The 22473-nt window shown below is 41.5% G+C and overlaps 14 protein-coding genes across 14 annotated transcripts; 8 read left to right on the top strand and 6 right to left on the bottom strand.

Annotated features, from left to right (window-relative positions):
- Positions 1-52: 52 nt before the first annotated feature.
- On the bottom strand, positions 53-1243 carry PAS_chr2-2_0388 (Hypothetical protein; the record flags this gene model as incomplete). The annotated part of the gene is made up of 1 exon (XM_002491753.1): positions 53-1243. The coding sequence occupies one exon, from the start codon at positions 1241-1243 to the stop codon at positions 53-55; it is 1191 nt and encodes a 396-aa protein (XP_002491798.1).
- A 1887-nt stretch (positions 1244-3130) lies between these two features.
- On the top strand, positions 3131-4579 carry PAS_chr2-2_0391 (Ammonium permease; the record flags this gene model as incomplete). Its single annotated transcript, XM_002491752.1, has 1 exon — positions 3131-4579. One exon carries the CDS (start codon positions 3131-3133, stop codon positions 4577-4579), a length of 1449 nt encoding a protein of 482 aa, XP_002491797.1.
- Positions 4580-4874: 295 nt separating this feature from the next.
- On the top strand, positions 4875-5726 carry PAS_chr2-2_0392 (Mitochondrial porin (voltage-dependent anion channel), outer membrane protein; the record flags this gene model as incomplete). Its single annotated transcript, XM_002491751.1, has 1 exon — positions 4875-5726. One exon carries the CDS (start codon positions 4875-4877, stop codon positions 5724-5726), a length of 852 nt encoding a protein of 283 aa, XP_002491796.1.
- Positions 5727-5814: 88 nt separating this feature from the next.
- Positions 5815-6438, bottom strand: PAS_chr2-2_0393 (Putative protein with similarity to predicted tyrosine phosphatases Oca1p and Siw14p; the record flags this gene model as incomplete). Its single annotated transcript, XM_002491750.1, has 1 exon — positions 5815-6438. The coding sequence occupies one exon, from the start codon at positions 6436-6438 to the stop codon at positions 5815-5817; it is 624 nt and encodes a 207-aa protein (XP_002491795.1).
- Positions 6439-6881: 443 nt separating this feature from the next.
- On the bottom strand, positions 6882-7868 carry PAS_chr2-2_0394 (Hypothetical protein; the record flags this gene model as incomplete). The annotated part of the gene is made up of 1 exon (XM_002491749.1): positions 6882-7868. The coding sequence occupies one exon, from the start codon at positions 7866-7868 to the stop codon at positions 6882-6884; it is 987 nt and encodes a 328-aa protein (XP_002491794.1).
- A 165-nt stretch (positions 7869-8033) lies between these two features.
- Positions 8034-9449, bottom strand: PAS_chr2-2_0395 (Hypothetical protein; the record flags this gene model as incomplete). The annotated part of the gene is made up of 1 exon (XM_002491748.1): positions 8034-9449. The coding sequence occupies one exon, from the start codon at positions 9447-9449 to the stop codon at positions 8034-8036; it is 1416 nt and encodes a 471-aa protein (XP_002491793.1).
- An 878-nt stretch (positions 9450-10327) lies between these two features.
- On the top strand, positions 10328-12292 carry PAS_chr2-2_0397 (uncharacterized protein; the record flags this gene model as incomplete). Its single annotated transcript, XM_002491747.1, has 1 exon — positions 10328-12292. The coding sequence occupies one exon, from the start codon at positions 10328-10330 to the stop codon at positions 12290-12292; it is 1965 nt and encodes a 654-aa protein (XP_002491792.1).
- A 197-nt stretch (positions 12293-12489) lies between these two features.
- PAS_chr2-2_0398 (uncharacterized protein) lies at positions 12490-13416 on the top strand (the record flags this gene model as incomplete). Its single annotated transcript, XM_002491746.1, has 1 exon — positions 12490-13416. One exon carries the CDS (start codon positions 12490-12492, stop codon positions 13414-13416), a length of 927 nt encoding a protein of 308 aa, XP_002491791.1.
- Positions 13417-13984: 568 nt separating this feature from the next.
- PAS_chr2-2_0399 (Hypothetical protein) lies at positions 13985-14134 on the bottom strand (the record flags this gene model as incomplete). The annotated part of the gene is made up of 1 exon (XM_002491745.1): positions 13985-14134. One exon carries the CDS (start codon positions 14132-14134, stop codon positions 13985-13987), a length of 150 nt encoding a protein of 49 aa, XP_002491790.1.
- A 539-nt stretch (positions 14135-14673) lies between these two features.
- On the top strand, positions 14674-16077 carry PAS_chr2-2_0400 (WD repeat-containing protein; the record flags this gene model as incomplete). The annotated part of the gene is made up of 1 exon (XM_002491744.1): positions 14674-16077. The coding sequence occupies one exon, from the start codon at positions 14674-14676 to the stop codon at positions 16075-16077; it is 1404 nt and encodes a 467-aa protein (XP_002491789.1).
- A 118-nt stretch (positions 16078-16195) lies between these two features.
- On the bottom strand, positions 16196-17299 carry PAS_chr2-2_0401 (Cholinephosphate cytidylyltransferase, also known as CTP:phosphocholine cytidylyltransferase; the record flags this gene model as incomplete). Its single annotated transcript, XM_002491743.1, has 1 exon — positions 16196-17299. One exon carries the CDS (start codon positions 17297-17299, stop codon positions 16196-16198), a length of 1104 nt encoding a protein of 367 aa, XP_002491788.1.
- Positions 17300-17652: 353 nt separating this feature from the next.
- On the top strand, positions 17653-19344 carry PAS_chr2-2_0402 (Subunit of the cytosolic chaperonin Cct ring complex, related to Tcp1p; the record flags this gene model as incomplete). Its single annotated transcript, XM_002491742.1, has 1 exon — positions 17653-19344. The coding sequence occupies one exon, from the start codon at positions 17653-17655 to the stop codon at positions 19342-19344; it is 1692 nt and encodes a 563-aa protein (XP_002491787.1).
- Positions 19345-19478: 134 nt separating this feature from the next.
- On the top strand, positions 19479-21101 carry PAS_chr2-2_0495 (uncharacterized protein; the record flags this gene model as incomplete). Its single annotated transcript, XM_002491741.1, has 1 exon — positions 19479-21101. The coding sequence occupies one exon, from the start codon at positions 19479-19481 to the stop codon at positions 21099-21101; it is 1623 nt and encodes a 540-aa protein (XP_002491786.1).
- A 672-nt stretch (positions 21102-21773) lies between these two features.
- PAS_chr2-2_0403 (Hypothetical protein) lies at positions 21774-22142 on the top strand (the record flags this gene model as incomplete). Its single annotated transcript, XM_002491740.1, has 1 exon — positions 21774-22142. One exon carries the CDS (start codon positions 21774-21776, stop codon positions 22140-22142), a length of 369 nt encoding a protein of 122 aa, XP_002491785.1.
- Between the last annotated feature and the right edge of the window lie 331 nt (positions 22143-22473).

Genomic DNA, 22473 nt, shown 5'->3' with positions numbered 1-22473 from the left:
TGGAGTGTCACATTATACAAAGTAAAAGAAATAAAAGTACGTTTATTAGTTATTAGTAGTAAGTTCCCTTCCCTATATATGACTGATTGCTGTCATGCTTGCTTTGTAATACTGTCGGAGTCCATACTTCCTGTTGATTGAAAAGAGGAACATTCCTTCCATTCGGCAAACGCTCTGAGTTGTAAAGGTGAGAGGTAGCAATAGAGTCAGAGGACGGAATTTGTTGGAAATGGAGACACTTGTTCTCTTTGTGAAATGTTAGATTCAAAGAGTTAAAAGAATCGAAAATTTGACGCAAAGGCATCTGAAAAGACTGCGGAAGAGATAACAAAAGTCTGTTATGAATTTTGGATGAAGCTACAATATTGGACTCTAAATTTTCGGTATTAGAGTTTGATTTGTTAATTTTGGATGATTTGAGTTGGTTTCGTTTCTGTTGGAGTTTGGAACTGATATTCAGTTTGGATTTGAGCGTATTAAGCTTATCAGCACTTTCCTTTGGGCCCAGTTCAGGAAGCATAGATGATTCCAAATCAATGGTATGTTTTGCCTGAAGTAACAATAGCCCGTAATTTACTAATCCGATGGCAACACCAACATTGTTGTCCTTGTATTGAAAAATTGCAAAATAATAACAGAGCAAAACTTCGTTAAAAACTTTCAAAGATTTCCTGTAGTTCAAGATCTCCATTTCAACATTGTCTAGCTTGTCATGAATATATATGACAACTCTCAATAATAAAGAGTGATTAATGAGATCTAACTGTGATACCTTATGTTCCACTAGATCCTTAAAGATTATTAAGTACTGAAATGAGCAGTCAGTAGCCACACTCATCTCATGGAAAAAGGCCAAGGAAAAGTTCACTGACTGAATTTGGTTTTCTATGATGAAGTTCAGGTAAGGAAAAACCCGTGTTAAGGCATTGGTGCAACTTTTCCAGATGCTATTACTAGGGGTGCATAACTGAAGTGCCTCGATGGTCAATTGTTTCTCAACAAAACGATGTATAGCATACACATATCTAGCTATAGTGAGAGCAAGATCTTGCCATATCGCTGATGTTGGGTCTGGCCTTGAGTTATTATTTTCAGTGAATGCTCGGGAGTAGATATTCTCCATTTGTTCTTCCAGAGCTAAAATTGCTCGATGAGAGTTGTCGAAGGATGACACTGGACTCAAACTTGACTCGCCCAAAGCAACATGATCCGCAGCAGGTAAGCGTTGGGTGGCCAGTAGCATTTGGTTAAAATTTGATATTGGTACTGGCTGTGTCTAGAAACTAACAGGAAACTGAAGAAAGTGCTATACAGGTGGGATTGATTGATTGGAAGAAAGCCTCGAAGAGGTTGTACGAAGTGAAGTTCCGTCGGACACTGTCTCCAGATTTAGCAGAAACAGCTTGCGTAGCATATTCGAGACTTGTGCAATATAATACTTAAGAGCTTAGTAAGCGCTTTCAAGCTAGCACTGAGTAGGAAGAGCCAGATCACCTTCATCTACTTAGAAGACAGAAGGGAATTATCGAAGAAAAATTAAAAGGTTTGGTCGGCGAAGGTGTTTAAGTAAAAGAAAAGCATTCCCCGGAAAGGGAAAGACGATGATTTTACCCAAGGATGCACGTAGTGAGTACAACCTTCCCCACTTGCTTTCTAGGATGAAGCTTGACATACTTTGGAACGCATCAAAATACCATCTGAACAAAAAACATGCGCTTACTTTTCACTCAGTCAAAAGAGAAACAACAAGCCGTTTCTTATTCTGTTTAGATCATGAAAGTGATGAATAGTTCATCCTCATAAAAATTGACATGCTTCCCAACTTGAAAATTCCCCACGAAAAAATTTCAGCTTATTATTCTTATACTATTATGCAGTATTTCTATTGAAAAAAAGCAGCACTACACATCTCCTAAATAATTCCTAATCTTATCTAACGTTGATTTTTCAATTTTAGATCCTTCTACGCATTTTAAACAGGCACGTCATTTGTCAACGTACTCAAATTTCATGACTACGATGATTTTAAAATGATCTCCGCATATGAGCATATTTTTCATCCTTAGCAATTAGATGGGGCACCTATCCATAAGAGTTTACTCTATTCTCATCCCTCTATTATATACTCTTGATTGTGTTTGTTTAATTTTTCGTATTGACAACTTCAGTAAAGAATTTTCAAGCGTAGTTTTTCCACTGCACGCATCGATTTCCCTTTTTATGATTAAATTAGATGACTACTTCCTCCTTCTTTTGTTTCAAAGTTGCATGGACCTGCTCTTATCTCATCTTTAAAACTTTTCAACACTATAAATGTATCATAAACCTTCACATCACCTAGCTGTGCTACAGCGGTTTACAGGTACACCTTTCTTATTCGCTAGATGGATTAATGACCATCAAATAGCCTAGCAGTACATATACATTGTTGCCCAATCTATTTCTAAACATGGAAACTGGGTCAACTGGGCATCACACGACTATGCAAGGTAATGGGGGAGGAGGGTATTTCTTTCTGTAGGAGCGGGCCGAAAAATCCTAGCACCACCACGTAGAGCAGAAGAAGAAAGAGGTTAATAGGCAAACAATCAACTGAATCAAGCACAGAACACAAAGATCGGGGAAATTAATAACCAATAACGTTGTAGAGGCCAATGAGATATCTGATGCTTGGCTACTTTTCGGGGGGGCTCCTGGGAAATGAACCCGCAACCCCAAATTGTACAGATTTATTCCAAAACGAAAAAACTGCATTGACGCCGCACACCGAGCGGCGACACTTGTCTTTGACCAATCAGGATGTGAGCTTGCCCAGCAAGTTGATCAACAAACCATCAAAGCAAAGAACACTAAAGGAGAGCTAGGAAACGAATACAACTTCCTGCAGCGGTTGCGCTTGCACGAATAACGCTTTGGCCAGCATCGGTGGCAGGACCCTTTGGAAGAATCAGAATGCTTCCTTGTTGTTGTAATTTCTTATCAATAAATTATGCATGAGATAACAACCTTCCGAAAAAAAAGAAAAACCAAAAATACTGCTTCCAGTGCATACAGTATATAAAGTGTCAGCGATAACTGCCTCTGTTTAGGTTGTTCGTATTTCAGAAAACTCGTTGAGGAAGATAAAACAATGATACAATCAACGATTGGTGACCTACTGGCGAAGAGATCTGTATGGGAGGAGGATGTTAACTACGACCGTGCCGTAATCGTTCAACTGACTATCGGTTCTGCCATGGTTTTCATGATGGTTATAGGTCTGGCCTACCTTTATTCTGGATTAACCAGGCGTAATTCTGCTCTATCTATGATTTGGGTATGTTATATGTCGTGTTGTGTTATTTTCTTTCAATGGTATTTCTGGGGTTACTCGTTGGCTTTTAGTCCCACGGCGACTAATAAGTTCATTGGAAATTTACACAACTTCGGTTATCAGAACACTTACGGCTCTCTGACTCTGCAGGGAGATTACCCTGAGATGGCTTTTGCTAACTTCCAGGCAATGTTCCTATGCGTGACCACAGCCATCTTTGTTGGTGCTGTTGCCGAGCGTGGACGTGTTATGGTTTGTATGATTTTTGTCTTCTTTTGGGCTACCCTATGTTATTGTCCAATTGCATGTTGGGTTTGGAATCCTAGTGGATGGGCAGCTGAATGGGGTGTCCTTGATTACGCTGGAGGTGGACCTGTTGAGATCGTTTCTGGTTTTTCGGGTTTCGTCTATTCCTACTTTCTGGGACGTAGAAGGGAGCGATTGCTTATCAATTTTCGTCCCCACAATGTTTCAATGGTAGCCTTGGGTACTGGTTTCCTGTGGTTTGGATGGATGGCTTTCAACGGTTTTACTTGTTTGAACCCATCTCTTAAATCTGTTTATGCCATCGTGAACACAAATATCACAGGTGCATTTGGTGCTATTTCCTGGTGTCTATTAGACTGGCGTTTGGAGCGCCGTTTCAGTACTGTTGCTCTATGCTCCGGTGCCATTTCGGGCCTCGTGGCAGCAACTCCAGCCTCAGGTATCATTCCTCTTTGGGCCAGTGTTATTCTTGGTATTGTATCAGGAGTGGTTTGTAACTACGCAACCAAGATTAAAGTCATTTGTCGAGTCGATGATTCCATGGATGTTCTAGCAGAGCACGGTATCGCTGGTGTTATTGGTCTCGTCTTCAACGCATTATTTGGGTCGGCTACTGTCATTGGTTATGATGGCCTTACCGAGCACGAAGGTGGTTGGATAGACCACAACTGGAAACAGTTGTACAAACAGATTGCATTCATTTTTGCTTGTATTGGATACTCGATGGCCATCACCGCTCTTATCTGTTTCATCCTCAACCGTATTCCATTTTTGCAACTGCGAGCTTCAGAAGAGGCTGAGGAGAAAGGTATGGATGAGGATCAGATTGGAGAGTTCGCTTATGACTACGTGGAAGTACGTCGTGATTTTTTGGCTTGGGGATCAGGCCCAAACAATGGCTTCAAGGAGCCGGAAGTTCTGGATCAGGTAGTTCCGGTTAATGATTTCAGCAGTGACCAGAATGTGACTAATGAGACCAACGAATCTGAGAAGCAGTAGAGTAAATATAGAGATGATATTTAGTGTATTCTAATGCTTATGTAATGTATTAAGCAAAAAGTTGTGTTTATGAGTTAGCATTTGTCTTAGCAAACATAAAATTATGTCGACATTTGCAACCCGCATGTCTAGTGTTTTTAGATCGATCTTCGATGTGTAGAATAATAGCCTCCACGTGATGCCCCGCGATTTTGTTGGGTCTCAATGCCTCCAACATAAACCCATCACGTATAAAAAGCCCTCTTAACCCTCCCCCCTGTTTCGTTTGCTTCATCACTTAACCTGAACTATCAAAATGGCCGTACCAGCATTTTCCGACATCTCAAAAGCATCTAATGATGTACTAGGCAAGGACTTTTATCACTTGACCCCAGTCTCTTTGGACGTGAAGACTGTTGCTGCCAACGGTGTAACTTTCACTGCCAAAGGTAAATCTGCCGGTGACAAGCTATCTGGAAACCTGGAGACCAAGTACGCCGACAAAAAGAACGGTTTGACTTTGACTCAGGGCTGGAACACTGCCAATGCCCTAGACACCAAGGTTGAGCTGGCTGACACTTTGACTCCCGGTTTGAAAGCTGAGGTTGTCGGATCTGTTGTTCCCGACAAGAAGAAGGACGCTAAGCTGAATTTGACCTATGCTCACCAAGCATTCACTGCCCGAACATTCTTGGATTTGTTAAAGGGCCCTACAGTGAATGCTGACTTTACCGCTGGTAAAGACGGTGTCACTTTGGGTGGAACTGCTTCCTATGACATTAATGCCGCTTCCGTCACCAAATATGCTTTCGCTGTCGGATACAAGGCCCCAGACTACTCCATTTCTCTTTCTGCTTTGGATAACGTCAAACTGTTTTCTGCCGGTTATTACCACAAAGTTTCTCCTCTCGTCGAGGTAGGTGGTAAAGCTACTTACGACTCTAAGTCCTCTATTGCAAACCCAGTTGCTTTGGAAGTAGCAACTAAGTATCAGGTTGATTCGACAGCTTTCGTTAAAGCCAAAATAGCTGATTCTGGTATTGCCTCATTTGCCTACTCCCAAGATTTAAGAAAGGGTGTTAAGTTAGGTTTAGGAGCTGCTATTGACGTTCTCAAGTTGAACGAGGCCACTCATAAGCTAGGTGTATCTCTTTCTTTCTCTGCTTAAGCGTTCTAGGTAGCAAGTTTTTTAAAGATGAAAAATTAGTAATATGATGAGTACTCGTATATTGCTGCTATGTCTAGCGTACTTCTGATTACCCCACTCGGACGAACTCTGGTTTGGTGTTCTTGTCGATCAGTAAATCGGTTTTGAATGTCTCGATGTACTCCACATCGCCCTCCCCTTTTCCCCCGGCAAAACGTCCATACTCATCAAATATGCCAGAAATACACCACCCCTGAAGCAGTTTTCTCATGATACCCACTAATACCCCCACCCTATGTTTGCCCTTATTCGAATGAATTAACATTGGGTAGTTTTCTTTGTGAACAATTAGCTTCAGAGCCTGCTGAATAACCGAGTCATCCTTGAACATAAACGGCTCTACACAGCTTTGCATATTTAGGTAATGAAAATCTATACCTTGATCGCGGAGCCACCGGTAATAGTCATAGTTGTCCGTCTTGTCACCCAAATATATGATTGTTTTTAGGTTCAGTTTTTGTAAATACGGAAAATTGAATGCTTGAGGATGACCTGACCTGTAGATACCATCCTCTACTATAGCAAAATTGATTGGGGGAACAAATTCAGGACACCGATCTAAAATTTTGAGAGAAGTGAACTCATCTTGAGGCTCCTCGTATTGTTCTAATTCACCAGCTGTGGAATCATAGATTCTCAGCTGGCGGATTAGCTGATCACCTTGAGAGTACATATAACCTGACGGTGATTTGAAGGAAGGAACTTACTAAATTCGCGATGTTCTACTATAGCATCGATGGAATTTATGGTTCGCTAGTTGGTTGAACAAATGAGTAAACACATTCCCGAAATAATGAGTATTGTACTTAAATACCCACTACCGTCCTGGCATATCCCAAATGCCTACGCTAACCACCAATGATGCTTTTCCCCTTTGCCAGGTTCCTACTAACCTGTCTTTCAGCATGACATAGCTTTCACTAATAGCCCTCAAATACGTAGATCAGATCGACCCGTAGTTGCTCCGATGAATATCACCAGTCAATTACTGGAGAAAACCTATAAATATATGTAAGCCCTATAAAAGTAAATCCCATTACCATCTTGTTACCTCAAAATTAATTACATAGGCCATAAGTTCGAAACAAAGATAAACCAAAAGAAGGTAACGAAAAGTTAGTTGGTACTCTCCTGCAGGCCAACAAAGTCCGTAACTCGATTAGAAAGACTCGATCCCTGACCGGCTTCCTCTAGCACTTTATCACCCGCTTGTCTCTCTATTTCACCACTACCTGGCATAAAGATAACCTTAGAGTTGGCGGACTTAGCCATCTGCTGCATTGCATCTAAGTATCTGATTTGCATAGCTGGCTTAGAAGCTAAAATGTCAGCAGCTTTTCGCATCAGTTTAGCACTCTCAACCTCGGCCTTGGCAGTAATAATTTTACTCTCACCAATTCTCTTGGCTTCAGCAGCCATCGAAAGCGCGTGAGATACAGTTACTGGAAGGTTCAAATCCTTAATTAGGATGTCATGGCAAGTGACACCCCAGTTCTGCACAGTTTGAGAAATAACCTCTTGAATTGCCTCAGCTAATTCTTCACGGCGCTCAATAACATCCTGCAAGTTTCTGGTACCTACCACTTGTCTTAAAGTAGTCTTCGTACGCTCAGCAAGTGCACCATCAACATTGTCAATGTTAAACACGGCCTTTTCGGGCTCCACGATACTGAAATAAGTGACACTTGTAAGGTCTACGTTCACATTATCCTTTGTGATGCAGGTTTGCTTAGGTATCTCAATCATTCTAATTTTGACACTCACAATGTGTAGCTTTTCACTTAGAATGTTGATCTTAACGAGACCAGGGTCCACAGCCTTATACAGCTCTCCAAACTTCGTGACTAAACCAACAGTACCTTGCTGAACAGATTTGTAGGGGTTAGAGCAACAACAGCAGGGAACCAGCCCCAGTACCCCAAAAAACTGGCCCAGATTGTCCACGAGTGAACCGTAAGCACCAGACTCAGGGTGATCCCACTCGAAAGCAAAGGATCTCTGCATATCCTCTTTCGTAGAGATCTTCTTCGAGTAAGTCGGCCCAGCCGCAGCATTATAAGAGGGTTTAACAATCTCCAATGATTCCTGTGAATTTGATGTCATAATTACCAAGTTGTCTGAATTGCTTTGCTTGGGTCTAAAGATTGGGGTTCGGCTTTAATATATACAAATAGGATACTCCTGCACCCCCCCTCGAAGCAAGAGACATCAAGACATTACCCTACGTCGTTATCCGCATTGTCATAGATTAAAATCGTGTTCGCTATATTATGGGTTCATCAGAAGTTCCTGAAGTCGTTTAAGCTTGGTGTTATCGAAAGAAGATTTCTGTTGCTCAACAAAAGCACTAGCATCCAAATCGAATGCCAGCAACGCTTGAATGAATAACTCATAATGTATAAACTCACGTAACATGGGCTGAATAAGCCCAAAAAAGAAAAATGACTTGTCCACAACCCTAGATCCAGGCGCAGTGTCCCGATTAGGAATTGAATGACAGGTTGTGTTCACAATTCTCCTGAGCACTTGATCTAAGGGGACAGACCAGCCAGAGTCCCGCAAGTACTTTGCTGCACGTGAAAAATCACCTAGCGAGATGTGGGCTTGTACTAACGACAGTACCAATTCTGTTTTAGCAGACAGAGTGCTCCCTGCTTTGGACTCGAGGCGTAGCAGCTGTTGGGACAATAGTGCGCTTGCATAGGCCTCATTTGAACCATTTGTCTTTGATGATGTGCGAATGGCAGCTTTGGTTAGATTTGAAAGACCCACACTGATTAGTTGATGCCAATTGGGAAGACGGGTCAAAATAGTGAGATACGTCTCAAATTCCTTTGCTGTTGAAAGTTGGTTCGATAGTTCTGTCACTAACTGAGGTGTGGATACTCTGGCTATTATTGGGGCCAATGGAGTTAACTGCTTCCTGGAACGGAGACTCCCCGGAGCTGATTGAGATGCTACGAGCTGAATGTAGTCAACTATTATATCTGGTGATGGTAAGTAGCTTTGGTTCAAACATTCTTCCAATAAATTTATAAATGCACGAGACTGTCCACGCTTCAGATAATACCTCAAGATGAGCCCTTGGAGCGCTTCATCGGCTATATATGTGACTTGCTCAACAAGATGGTCTAGCGAAGAAAAGTGACTGCCATGTTGAACCATGTGTCCGCCATAGCTTAGTAGTCGAGTCAAAAAACAGGCTTTCTGCTTGACATTCAAATCTTCTCGAGCCACAACTTTACTAGCAAGCTGTTCCATCGATACAGGATCGGATACTTGCTGGGCCGCATAGTTGACCAAGTGGTCGATTCCCAGTTTGTATTTCCCTAATCCATTTAGTCTTGATAGCAGTTGGTCAAAATCGCTATCACAATTCGTGCGATATATATCTTGTTGAGATTTGCTCAAAGTCAAGTCGTGAACTTCAACTTTGGCATGGTGCATCTTCAGCGGTTCAGCAAGCCTTGCTTCCTGAAGTTCCATCAATCTGATATTTGGCTTGGTGAGCCCTCCTATGAGAAGTTCATTGAAGTTGTGTCGTGTGAAAGGTGAGAAGATCTTGCTTCGATTTAAAGCATCACGAGGTACTGGTAATTTTTGTTTGTAAAGAACAGGGTTCGTCAGCCTTTCAACATCCCTCCCTACGGAACGAAGAAGGGTTTTGAAGGTTGACTTATCCATATGGAGGAGAGAAGGGTAAAAAAAAAAGACAAAATGAAAAATCGAGGGTGCAAAGTTGAGGCTAAATTAAAGGTCTTTCGTGTTCCTCAAGAAAAAAATGATCTCGTTATATCTTTATTTAATACTATCTCGTTTGAATTCAAATAACCGTACCTGTTGTTGGCAGGTTTGCTAGCCTTCTATCTAGGTTACTTTTCCAACCATGATTTGGTTCTAAAGGGTATCAGTCTATCTTCGCGACCTAAAAACTACCTTACTGACAGTCCTATTCGTCTGTCCTTGTGGGGTCACCAAGTCGCGCTGGCATATATATACAAACACATGGGACATTTTCAGAAATGAGAGATGTTCATGACCCAAATGGAAGTAGCAAATGATAGGTCCTTGTTATTCTCAACCTTAATCTTTTACATATCACTAGGTGATTTGAACAACTTTGGAAGCCATATTTGTACGCTGGTTACCTTCAGAAGGGAAGCAAGTATCCGTAACGGCTCCAAGGGCTGACTGGCTTAGACGTCTTATCTTCTAGAGTGGCTTGGCGGAATTTTCCGAGACGCATGACACGAGGGCCTCTGCTCTCTGATAATTGACCGCCAGCGGGATACTGAAAGTTTTGTAACACTCTAACTTTCTTCTTTTCTGTGTTAGTCATATTCTCTCTGTGTTCGTAGGTCGTGGGCCAGAAATACATCTCCTTAATGCTTAAGCCTCTTTCTCCCAAATGTGGCCTGAAAACCCTGGGTGCATGAAATCATTATCGCCGCACTATGATAATTCGAGACCTGTTCCTCCTTTGAATCGACTGCTGTCAAGTGATTTGCTTCCTCCTCTCTTCTTTCCATCTGGTATTCCCCATAGAATCTCATATCTTTCTTATGGTAGACTTTCAAACACGGGTATCATTTAACAACATTGTTCCCTGTTTCATTGATCCAGAACATCCTGTTAATATACCCCCTCAATATGGAGATGATAGTGACAACTACATTGTCAACTCCAATACGCTGAAACAAATTCTCAAGGACAAACAACGGTACGGATATGGCAAGCATGACGGCGCTACCGACTTGGATTCTGGCGACTACTTCTCGACTGTTAAATCACAACCCAGAAATAAATTCAAAAGACAACGGTTTCGTCTGCCACCCGCATCTCGCTCAATTCTTAAGAATAGTGCTTGTCAGACACCTATAGATCACGACTATAAAGACGTCTACAATGAGCAAGACGACCTCAAGCATGAGACCATTCCTTCAGGTTCAAATATGGCACAGGGACGCAGAAAGTCATATGCTGGTATGACGGACGAGGAAGTACTGGCCCTTGATAAACAATTCGCACATGCTTCTTTGGATCTGGATAGCTTCAGCTTCACATCCCAATTATCGAAACCATCGTCGTATTATCAATCCGGATCAGCCTCAACAAAGACCACATATGGAAAGACAGGTTATTCAAGAGAGTATCCTACCAGACCTGTGATCTCATTAGGGTCATACGGTTTAACCATGAGCCATGTAGGTGTAGACACCCCAAAGCCTGTAGAAAGTTATCCATCCATATCTGTGCCAGAATCAAATGCTAAGAAGGAAATATCACGTTATTTGCAACGGGTTAATGCCTCAGTGTTGGAAAGCACCCCCAAATATAGGGTCATTTTAACCGTAATTAGTGGCAGAAAACATACATGGAGTAGCTTAGATTACATTTTACGTGATCTTGTTCAAGACAATGACCATGTGGTGGTAGTTGCTTCTTTGCCAGTCAGAGAATCTTCGAATAAAGTTAAGATCAACTCTACAATAGAGAATCGCAACGACAAAGGTCTTTACCAAACGCCAAAAGCTTTCGATGTTGATCTTGATCGCACGAAAGCTGTATGTGAAAATATCCAGCGGTATTGTCTAGAGACTTTGCGAGAGTCCCATAATCCAGCCAAAATCAGAGTTTCTGTTGAGCTTCTCAATTGCAAAAGCTCAAAACAATGTTTGAAGGATATGTACAAACTGTATCAGCCCGTGCTAACAGTTTTGGGGATTAAGGAATACACTCAGTCTCGTCAGAATAGTTATGTGCTTGGAAAAAAGCGAACAGCTTCAGTTACGAGCGTACTCGGTCCGGGGCTGAATGGGAAATATAAGGTTGGTGATCGTAGCATCATGAAGTTTTCTTCCTTTGCGATTGAAAAATCACCTGTTCCAGTCATATATGTAAAAGAATCTGCACAAGACGACACTAAGAATGGAATTGTATTCAAGCAACCATTTAAAGATTCCAAGAATGATCAATCTATTGAATTCGCAAGTAAATCGGCTCTAGCCAAAGATGACTATTCGACACCTACCATATCTATCGATGAGGACAGTCTCGATAAAAACGTTTCACCCAGCTCTTTGTTTGTTCAGCAGTTAATTAAAGCTACCGAGAAGGGATCTTATAACACACTTCAAGCTATTTCTAAAAGAGGTTCAGTTCTCTCTGAAAATTCAGAAGTTACAGATTACAGTGGTGCGAATATGTCATCCAGCCCGGGGATATCTCGAGCGGTACAGTTTGAATTTGATGACATGTCACCTAACGTCTATAAGGTGAAATCTCTACTCTCTGGTCCAATGACCTCCAGTGGCTCAGGTGCAAATTCTACAAATGAAATTTCCAGGATAAATACTCGACTGAGTATTAACAGTGATCAGGACAGGCGGAGATCTAGCACGAACCTAAGTGCCGCTTCAAACAATGCCTTGAAACCTCGTAGCAAGAGCGTTGGCTCAAGCTCCTCGACTGCTTCAACCAAGAAGGCAGGTTTCATGAAAAAGTTGTTTGGCACAAAAAAGAAATAGTTGGCTTTTACGTAGACGTTTTTCACTTGTTCAAATAATTAATGTTTGTAAATGATGCCATTTTATTCTTCTTTTAGAATACTACAGCTAAATATACCTCCAAGAACTCTCGGGGAGATAGCTTGGAGAGTTTAACATCACCCGCGAACTTTATCTAGGTTTTCCCTGTACTGTGCAGCAAATATAGACGAGAATATATGTCAAAGGTGGTGGTATTCCTAAATGGATTATTGGCAATAACCTTTACGTTTGAACTTCTCTCTGTTTTAAGCGTGCCAATCACCAAGCATATCCAACTTTGTTCTTATCAAGGATATAAGTTTGGCGTGTTTGGATATTGCACCGAGAATAATATCTGCACAACGATAGGAATCGGTTATCATCGAAATTCAATAGACGAATTGAGAGGCTTTTCATTACCAAGTAATGCAAGAAGCTCTATATCAAGCTTGTTGGTGGTTCATTTGATTGGCTGTGTTTGCACCTTTATTTTATGGGTTCTAAGTCTCATGTTGAATATGGATAGATTTCACAGATCATTATGGTTCTTATTAACGTGTCTAGTATGGACTTGTGCTTTCTTTTTTTTTACATTATTCTCCTTCCTGGTAGACGTGTTACTATTTGTGCCACACGTTGCGTTTGGAGGTTGGTTGATGTTGGTAAGTACTGTATTTTTGGCATTTACAGGAACCATTTTTTGCATCATGCGAAGAACTGTCAGCTCAAGAAAAACTCATTTGAAGAACTACAACGGGGGAAGTACAAGTTTGATGCGGCTGCAGACGTATATCTCCAATAGCTCTAGAGGAAGCTCTGTAACCAATGATGAATACGTCTGGTTTCAAGAAACTCCATTACAAGACCTCTACCCCCCAGACAATCCCAATTACGACGACATCTACGGAACGACTGAACACGAACTAACCCGCTTGGACACAATATCTCTTGAAAGGCCAAGAATAGGCCTTATCACAAACGAAAATGCCAGCGGCGATGGTGGGGTAGTTTCCCCACCACAGAATGACAGTACACTTCTGGAATCTTCGGGCAGAATTAGGAATGGGCCACTGGGAGACCGAAGTGAATTTCCCAACGGATCAACAAGCGAACTTTCTGCATAACAATGACCATCTCAGCCATAGGTCATGTGAAGAACAGGATTCTGGATTGTTATTGATGCCTGCATTTGTAAGTTCTTTCTCAAAAGAGAATTGATTGATTCCTACAAGGTTTGAACCCAGCGAACCCAAGTCAAACGTTTATGAATAGAGAGGACCCGGGGCATACATTGAAAATAAGCATGGTCAAGATCTTCTTTTGCTTATTGCTTAATTATGAGAGAACAACCTAGCCCATTTTGGAATCAAATAGGCAACACGCATGAAAACTTTGAGCTAGACTTACTTCTTAAACACCTATTGGTTCAAGGAGGCAGAGAAACAACCGAGGAGATTTTTTTCGTGTGGTATTGGGACACTTGTACACATACTATAATATTCACAACTTTTTCCTTTTTTTCTAATTTCAAGAGTGCAAAGAATCGTTTTTTCAGTAGATTTGCTTTCTGATTTGCGATCCGCTATTAAAAGAGCCACCGAGTTATTCTTGTCGCAAAAATTCAAAATTGACGTAGCACAACATCTGAAAAAAGTGATTAATGAATGCACCTTATTATCATGGTGTACCACTTCATATGTAATTCAACTTGTTTGAGTACTTTGTCAGCGTTTTTATCACAACTCCAATGAAAATTGAGCAAAAAAAAAAATGTAAGCTAAAGTGAGTAAAAATGATGATTCTGCCCAGGATCGAACTGGGGACGTTATGCGTGTTAAGCATATGCCATAACCAACTAGACCACAGAACCGGTACTGAACAAATTACAGTGAACTAACTGCACTATTTTGATGATTTCTGATTTGTGGACTCCTTTTTCATGTTGAAATTGGAAGGTAATTCTTGAGAGTTTTACAACACAACCCTAAAATTATTGCACTATGAGTTATCGCGACTTTTATTCAAACTTTTCTAAGAAGTTCAATCATGTATATCGTTCCAACAAAGTATTAACACCAGATTAAGGATACATCTTCCAATAGTTAGTATGAAGATCTGATGCCATAAAATCTTGGAAAACGATATTCTAAAGTCAGTTAAGCCTCACACTGTACACATGTCTGATAAGATGATAGGTTTCACATCTTTTACTGCATGGTGGTAGTACTACTGAATGACCATGGAGCAACGTACAATATGGGGTGGTTCACACTAAGTATAACTCTGAGGTTATCACAATGGCCCAAACATCCTCATCGATACTTTCTCGCGGCAGTAAAAAAAAAAAAAAAAAAACTCTGCCGATTAAGATAGTAGAGTGAATGGCTAAAACAAAGACTCAAATCCTTCAATCAAAGCTCCGAAAGCAAGAATCCAATGTATACCCCCTATTAGAGATAAATTTTGAGGAGATGCCAATTTTTGCTATGGCGGCTCACCCTTCGAAGAGTTTGATCGCGCTTGGGTTTGCTACGGGCCACGTACAAATGATCACCTACGATCCAAAAACTTTAAAAGAAGAGGCAAGGAACTTATTTAAAGCGTTCAGGAGCGACTATAAAGGTCAGACTAAAAGTGTAATGAACACTGATAGAAAATGGTGGAGAGTAGACAAACTCAAAATTCACGCCACCAAAGATTCCCTAATCCAATGGAAAACCAAAAGACATAAAGGAAGTTGCAGAGCACTTTGCTTTGATCCTAGTGGTAGCAAGCTTTTTACAGCTGGGTCTGACAATGTTTTGAAATGTGCAAATAGCGTCACGGGGAAAGTTTTATACAAGGTCGTTCTAGATATTAAGTCACGCATTTCGAAAATGATTGTAGCCCCAACCAAACCTCTTATTCTAATTGGAGATGAATCTGGAAATGTTCATGTTTATGATCAAAGAACACTCAAAAAGCTACATTTTATTGAGAACTGTCATGGTGATGCTGTCAACGGGATTGTATCGTTAGCGTCGACCAACGAGAATGAGTTTGTATCGTGTGGGTCTTCATCGTTGACACATTTCAACGTGAAAAGTGGTATAATTGCAGAGTCTGAAGATCAAGAAGATGAAATAATGAGTGTTACAGTAGTAGACCCCGATAATTGTGAAGTACTTATGTGCGGCATGAGTGAAGGAGGCGTATCAGTATGGAATAAGAATTCTAACAACTTTGATTCCATGATAAGAAAAACAAAGACCGGCGAAGACAGCGTGGACAGTGTAATTGGGACTTTGAAGGGCGATTCCTGTGTTTGGGCAGGCACAAGCGGTGGACTAGTTCATCTTATTCATTCAAAGAATGGAAAGATTCTTGAAACTAGGGAGCACAGTAAAACGGACGATGTTACCTTTCTTGACCTAGACTACGAGTACCGATTGATTACTTGCGGCACCGATCGTGTGAGACTATGGGGAGAATTGCAGGATGTAGAAAAGGAGGAGGATGAAGAGGAGCAGGAGGAGGAGGAAGCAACGACAGAAGAAGAAGATCCAAGTGACTCTTCAGACTCCACAAATGATGTCGAAATTGACTTGCCTAAGGATATTAGTTCTGAATATGACGAAAATAAATCATCCATAAACAGTAACGATGATTCTAGGGTGGTATCGGACAGATCTGCTCTTTTGGGAGATATAGATAATCCATCTGAATCAATACAAAAGAAAAAAAGGCGAAAAGTTATTAAAAATTCAGGAAACCTTGTTTTAGGTTCATTCTTTGCAGGTTTATAGAAAATAAATGAGGAGATTTCATGAAATCTCAATGTTCTATGCTTATAAACTCGTGGAATCGGCCACGGAAATGACGCAAACGTAAAAACAATCAACTACCAAAGTAGTTAGATACTTTTCAGTTACTTTGGTTCTCTTCACCGGATTCGGATCTTCTTTTCCAGTAGTCTTTCAAATTGTTGATGAATGATCGATTTCTCTTCAGATTTTCATTGCTGTTATATTTTGCAGCAAAGTCTGTTGCGGGAGATCGAGATTGTACTATATTCATCAAATCATCCATTGTGCCACTAGTGCTTGCAGTGCTACTATTCACAGAATTAGAGTCGGAATCAGACTTGTTGGGGCTACTTTCGTTCCCATTGGAGTTGTTGTTTCCTCTTAGATATTCCCTAACCTCAAAGTATAGGTCCTTGGACGAAGCATTGAGATTGATGTTAGCTTTCTTAAAATAGCTACGAAAATCGTTGATATGTTTCTTCAAATCCAATTCATTTTTTTTCAACCAACTGACGTTTAACTCTTTCCTAGTTGCTCCCCGTGCGAAGTTTCGCATCAGGTATTTGTCGTAATCCCTAATTACTTTAGTGATTATGTCAGAGGTAGAAACACCTTCTGTCCTTTGTGTCACTAAAAACATTCCGATTTCCTTGATAGGTCTGTATATATCATCGGAACCAGACGAGGCGTATGGAAGGTCATCATGTGCAACATAGTCAATTTTGTGTTTCTCAAGAAAACCCACATCAACTACCCAAGGAGCATCAGGAATCACCTCATCCACCCAACGGCAATGTTTAATAGTCTCATAGCGTTGCTTATCTGTAAGGACCGTCAATCCCTTACGTTTGTGTGTTTCTTTATCATTAGGAATTCCACAAACCAAGGTAACATTGGGGAAAGCTTTCTTACATTGTTCCAATTGTTTCATGTGACCTAAATGAAACAAGTCGAAGACTCCGTCTGCATAAATACGAATTGAGCGTCCTTCTGGAGGCAAGTTGAACTTAAAGCCTGTCGGCCTGAATTTTCGAAGATCAGCAGGAAGTTGTTCGTCGAGTTTTCGTTCATTTTCCGCAAACGCCAATTCGTCGCTTGTCTTACGGGAAAGTTTAGGCCGCTTAGTAGGTACGTCACTAACTACCTTAATTGTCTGGACCGAAGAGTTATCACTTTCTTCTTGATCTCGTACCCTTTTTCTTGGAGACTTTCTGGAAGCCATTATGAGGTGTGCAACGTGATTTGTTGACGTAGGAGGATTTTTGATGTTGCTCGACTGGAAGGCAAATGTAATCTAACTAATAATATAAATTTGGTAGCAAACATCAGCATGAAGTAATAGCAACCGGAATTGCACACAACTTATAGGCTACATCGCAATAAATAGAATAAGAATATTTGAAGTTTTATCGTTATAGTGCCAGTAAAACCTCCTCGTAAGTACGTGTTGTAAGTATAATGTTGTCCCATTACTCACCAGTTTAACAATTCTCCCGTCCAGCAGAAGACCTTCGCGATTCGAAAACATCAAAAATTTCCAACAAAGTGTAGCATCTTTTCTTTATCTAATCACAAATGCAAGCACCTGTGGTATTTATGAGTATGTTATCTCTTTTTGAAGCTCCAATTGACAGGAGTCACCTTTTTGGGTCTATCTGCCAAGTTTTTTTTTTGAGTGCCTCTATATTAACATTTTCAATAGACACGTCGACTGTTCGCCAGACCGGCCGTCAAGCTCAAATTTCCAACATCACTGCTGCCAAGGCAGTTGCAGATATTATTCGTACATGTCTTGGTCCTAAAGCGATGCTGAAAATGTTGCTGGATCCAATGGGAGGTATTGTACTGACTAATGATGGTCATGCAATACTGAGAGAAATCGATGTTGCTCACCCTGCAGCTAAGTCTATGATTGAACTCAGTAGAACTCAAGATGAGGAAGTTGGCGATGGTACGACTACAGTGATTATCCTTGCTGCAGAGATCCTTGCACAGACTTTCCCCTATATCGAGAAAAATATTCACCCAGTAGTTATTATCCAGGCTCTGAAGCAAGCACTGTCTGACGCCCTGGCAACCATTGAAAGGGTATCCAAACCGATTGATACCAACGATGAGAAATCTATGGTAAAACTGATAGCTGCTTCCATTGGAACGAAGTATGTGGCTCAGTGGTCAGATCATATGTGCCATTTGGCCCTGAAGGCAGTAACGACTGTTAAAGTGCTACAACCTGACGGGCGCTCTGAAATTGATATCAAGCGCTACGCTAAGGTGGAAAAAATTCCCGGAGGAGAAGTGTCTGACTCTTACGTTCTTGACGGAGTTATGTTCAATAAAGACGTTGTGCATCCCAAGATGCGAAGACGTATCGAGAATCCAAGAGTCTTACTATTAGATTCACCTTTGGAATACAAGAAAGGGGAATCTCAGACGAACATTGAGATCACCAAGGAAGAAGATTGGGCTCGTATTCTAGAAATTGAAGAAGAACAGGTGCGCTTGATGTGCGAACAGATTTTATCTCTGAAACCAGATGTTGTTATAACTGAGAAAGGTGTCTCTGATTTAGCCCAACACTACTTATTGAAAGGTGGCTGCAGTGCTCTTCGAAGACTCAAAAAATCTGATAATAATCGTGTTGCTCGAGTTACAGGAGCAACCATTGTCAATAGGCTAGAAGACTTGAAAGAGTCAGATATCGGTACTCGTTGTGGTCTTTTTTCTGTGGATCTTATCGGTGATGAATATTATGCTTCAATGTCCCGATGCAGAGATCCTCAGGCATGTACAGTTGTTTTGAGAGGTGCATCAAAGGATATTTTGAACGAAGTTGAACGGAACTTGCAGGATGCAATGTCCGTAGCACGTAACGTTTTTTTGGAACCTCGCCTTGCTCCAGGTGGTGGTGCTACAGAGATGGCAGTTTCTGTGGCTCTTGCTGAGCATGCACGATCTTTGGAGGGTGTTCAACAATGGCCGTATCAAGCAGTAGCAGATGCCTTTGAAGTTATTCCAAGAACTTTGATACAGAATTGCGGAGGCCACTCTATCCGAGTTTTATCACAACTACGTGCCAAACATGCTACTGGTGAATACAATTGGGGTATTGACGGAGAGCAAGGGAAGGTTGTTAACATGGACGAATATGGCATCTGGGAACCGGCAGCGATCAAGTTACAAAGTGTTAAGACTGCAATTGAAAGTGCTTGCTTGTTATTGAGAGTAGATGATATTGTAAGTGGAGTGAGGCGTCAACCTGAATGAAGTCAATTCCTCATAGTTTTCCTAGCAGTAGATAGTACTCCTATAATAGACCACTTTTTATACCCAAGTCTTCGATTGTTCAACGACTAGGCTCGAATTATTCTGACATTTTTCCCATCTCCGTCAACATCTCGATGTCAGAGCCCCAAAGTCGGCAGGCAAGTGACAAAACTCCACCGGGAACTCCTGAAAGAAGGCGACATACTTTTAGTATGAGCCACTCTCCATCAAGACGTAGGTCAACTCCCCAAACGGTTTATGGAGATCGATACATACCAACACGCACTGGCATCGACCTACAGGCAGCTTTTAGTTTACAGGGCACGGTTACCCATGATGCAGAAGAAATAAGAAGGGAGACCGCCGCTGAGACTACGGATACTAATGATCTTAACTATATACGGCAGCTGGAGGCTGATAGAACGTTCAACCGGATTTTGAAGACTGAACTTTTTGGAGATCAGCTGTCCATACAAAATTCAGACCCAAACTCTGCCCAGCTCAACACAACAATCGTTTCCCCTCAAACACCCCCAAGACACACAAGAATGGATTCGGACAATGAAGATACTCTTGGAGACATAGATAGGATAACCTCAACTAGCGGAAATGGAAAAGGAAAAGATGTCCGAAATCTCTTCTCGTATAAATCACCAGGTCGTCGTGGTCCAGGGATCGGTATGGGCACTAAAAGTGGTGTTGCCCACAGCAGTGAACTGTATTCAGTATCTCCTGTGCGCCAGGAATCTCAAAGACTACTATTGTCACCTCAAAAGAAAACAAGGGCTATATCTAAGGTAGCCTACCGTGTATTGGATGCACCAGAACTCGCTGATGACTATTACTTGAACTTAGTTGATTGGGGAGCTCAAGACATTTTAGCAGTGGGCCTAGGGTCAAGCGTCTATCTTTGGGATGCTGCTAGCGGCTCAGTTTCACGGTTATGTGAGCTGTCTCCGCGTGAGGCAGTAACCTCTGTGTCATGGATACAGGCTGGTACACATTTGGCAGTAGGAACACAATCTGGTTTAGTTGAAATATGGGACGCCACGACGTCCAAATGTACAAGATCAATGACTGGGCATTCGGCCCGAACCTCAGCGCTGAGTTGGAACCGTCATGTTTTGAGTTCTGGTTCAAGAGATCGCAGTATCTTACATCGGGATGTACGTGCAGCAGCTCACTATACAAGTCGCATTGTTGAACACCGCCAAGAGGTTTGTGGCTTACGTTGGAACGTGGATGAAAACAAGCTGGCCAGTGGTTCCAATGATAACCGTATGATGGTATGGGATGCACTGCGTGTAGAACAGCCCCTTATGAAAGTTGAAGAGCATACTGCGGCTGTTAAGGCGTTGGCATGGTCACCTCATCAACGTGGAATACTGGCTTCGGGTGGAGGTACTGCTGACAGACGTATCAAGGTGTGGAATACTTTAACAGGATCCAAGCTGCACGATGTTGATACTGGATCTCAAGTTTGTAATCTCTTGTGGTCTCGCAATTCTAATGAATTGGTAAGTACTCATGGATATTCTCGAAACCAAGTCGTTATTTGGAAATATCCGCAAATGAAGCAACTAGCATCTTTGACTGGTCATACTTATCGAGTCCTTTACCTTTCCATGTCACCTGATGGAACTACAGTCGTAACGGGGGCTGGAGACGAAACTTTAAGATTTTGGAACTGTTTCGAGAAGTCACGACAAAGCGGAGGAGGATCAATATTACTAGACGCTTTTAGTCAGCTTCGTTAAATTACCACCAAATTTGGTGCAAAAGGGCCCATATGGTGCTACAACCAAAGGAACTTTCTAATTTTGATAATGATGTCATTTCTCTCATCGGGATGAAAATAGAAGTCGAAAGGATTTTTGTCACTATTTCAAGCCCCACCTGCAGCTGGCAGCATTTCTATTGTTTATGCATTGTCATTTATGGGAAAACTAAGAAAGTTCCTCTCCACCCGGACTCCACTGGTAAATATGCGATATCGGAATCATGACCAACCCATATTTTGATCCTAATCATTTCGGTTCTAGTCTCCGATCGGACTCCGTAAAACTGCGGAGTGAACTCCAACGGAGAATACTGCAGCCAATCTCATATTTCATTTGTTATTTGTCCCTCAACTGTCTCGATAAGGTCATCTGTGTTTGACTAGATGTTCGTCATTGGCATGTCAAACAAGGCTAGACCTTACAATCATCTCTTACGAATGTAAGTGAATGTAACTATATTTTCCTTGCTACTTTAACGAGGTTAACCAACCCCCGCACATCCCCACACCACCGCTCTTGATAAGCATCTCCGAAAATGCATGACGCGACAACTTCAAGCATGTTGTATTTACTGAGTTTTCAGCCTCACTATCGATACCTCTATAAATAGAGGCACTTTCGTCTCTTCTCCCTCCCCACAAGAAACCAATGAGTAACGATAACAGCGGTAACGATATTAAAGCCAAAACTACAGGCTCGCCAATGGATTGGAAACTTAACTTTCTGGCTCGCTATATTCGGAATGAAGGTGATTCTATGGCCAATGGATCCAAGTCTTTAATAAACGAAATTAAAGGCCCCCGAATGATGATGGCTAGAGCCGCTCCGCAGCAGACTGTGGTCTCACCAGTGGAAGAGCCAAGCAGAAGAAGTTCAATCGACTCTATGACTTCGAATGACAGTCGCTGGAGCGAAAGCAGACGAAGTTCTGTTGTAAACACCCATGAAATATCTCGTCGTCCAAGCATCGGTAGCAAAAAAATGGGAGACTTCGACGAGAAGTTAGTATTTTACTAAGGGTTTCAAGACCTATGGCATACCAAAGAATCATCAGTTATCCTTTATAAATATAATATTATCACATACGCATTGAAAATCTGTTTTGTAGAAATTGCATAAACTGTAAGTTGATTACCTCTGGTGTCGCAAGAATTTATTTTGCGCCACATGTGAGGTGCATCTTCCAAATGTTTACTCCACATCTTCAAACTCTCGAATTCTGGAACAAGGATTAGTCACGTGCTAGTCGTGGTATGATTCAGTTTATCAAAATCGAACCACTGTTAAGATTAGGTCAGCCGACTTTTAGTAGTGGTACGATACATATGGATGACCCAGACCTACTCAA

This window comes from Komagataella phaffii, chromosome 2 (genome assembly GCF_000027005.1).
Source record: "Komagataella phaffii GS115 chromosome 2, complete sequence".
In the NCBI taxonomy this organism is placed as follows: Eukaryota; Fungi; Ascomycota; class Pichiomycetes; order Pichiales; family Pichiaceae; genus Komagataella; species Komagataella phaffii.
The sequence above is the reverse complement of the archived record's forward strand: the minus strand, read 5'-3'. Positions and strand labels throughout refer to the sequence as shown.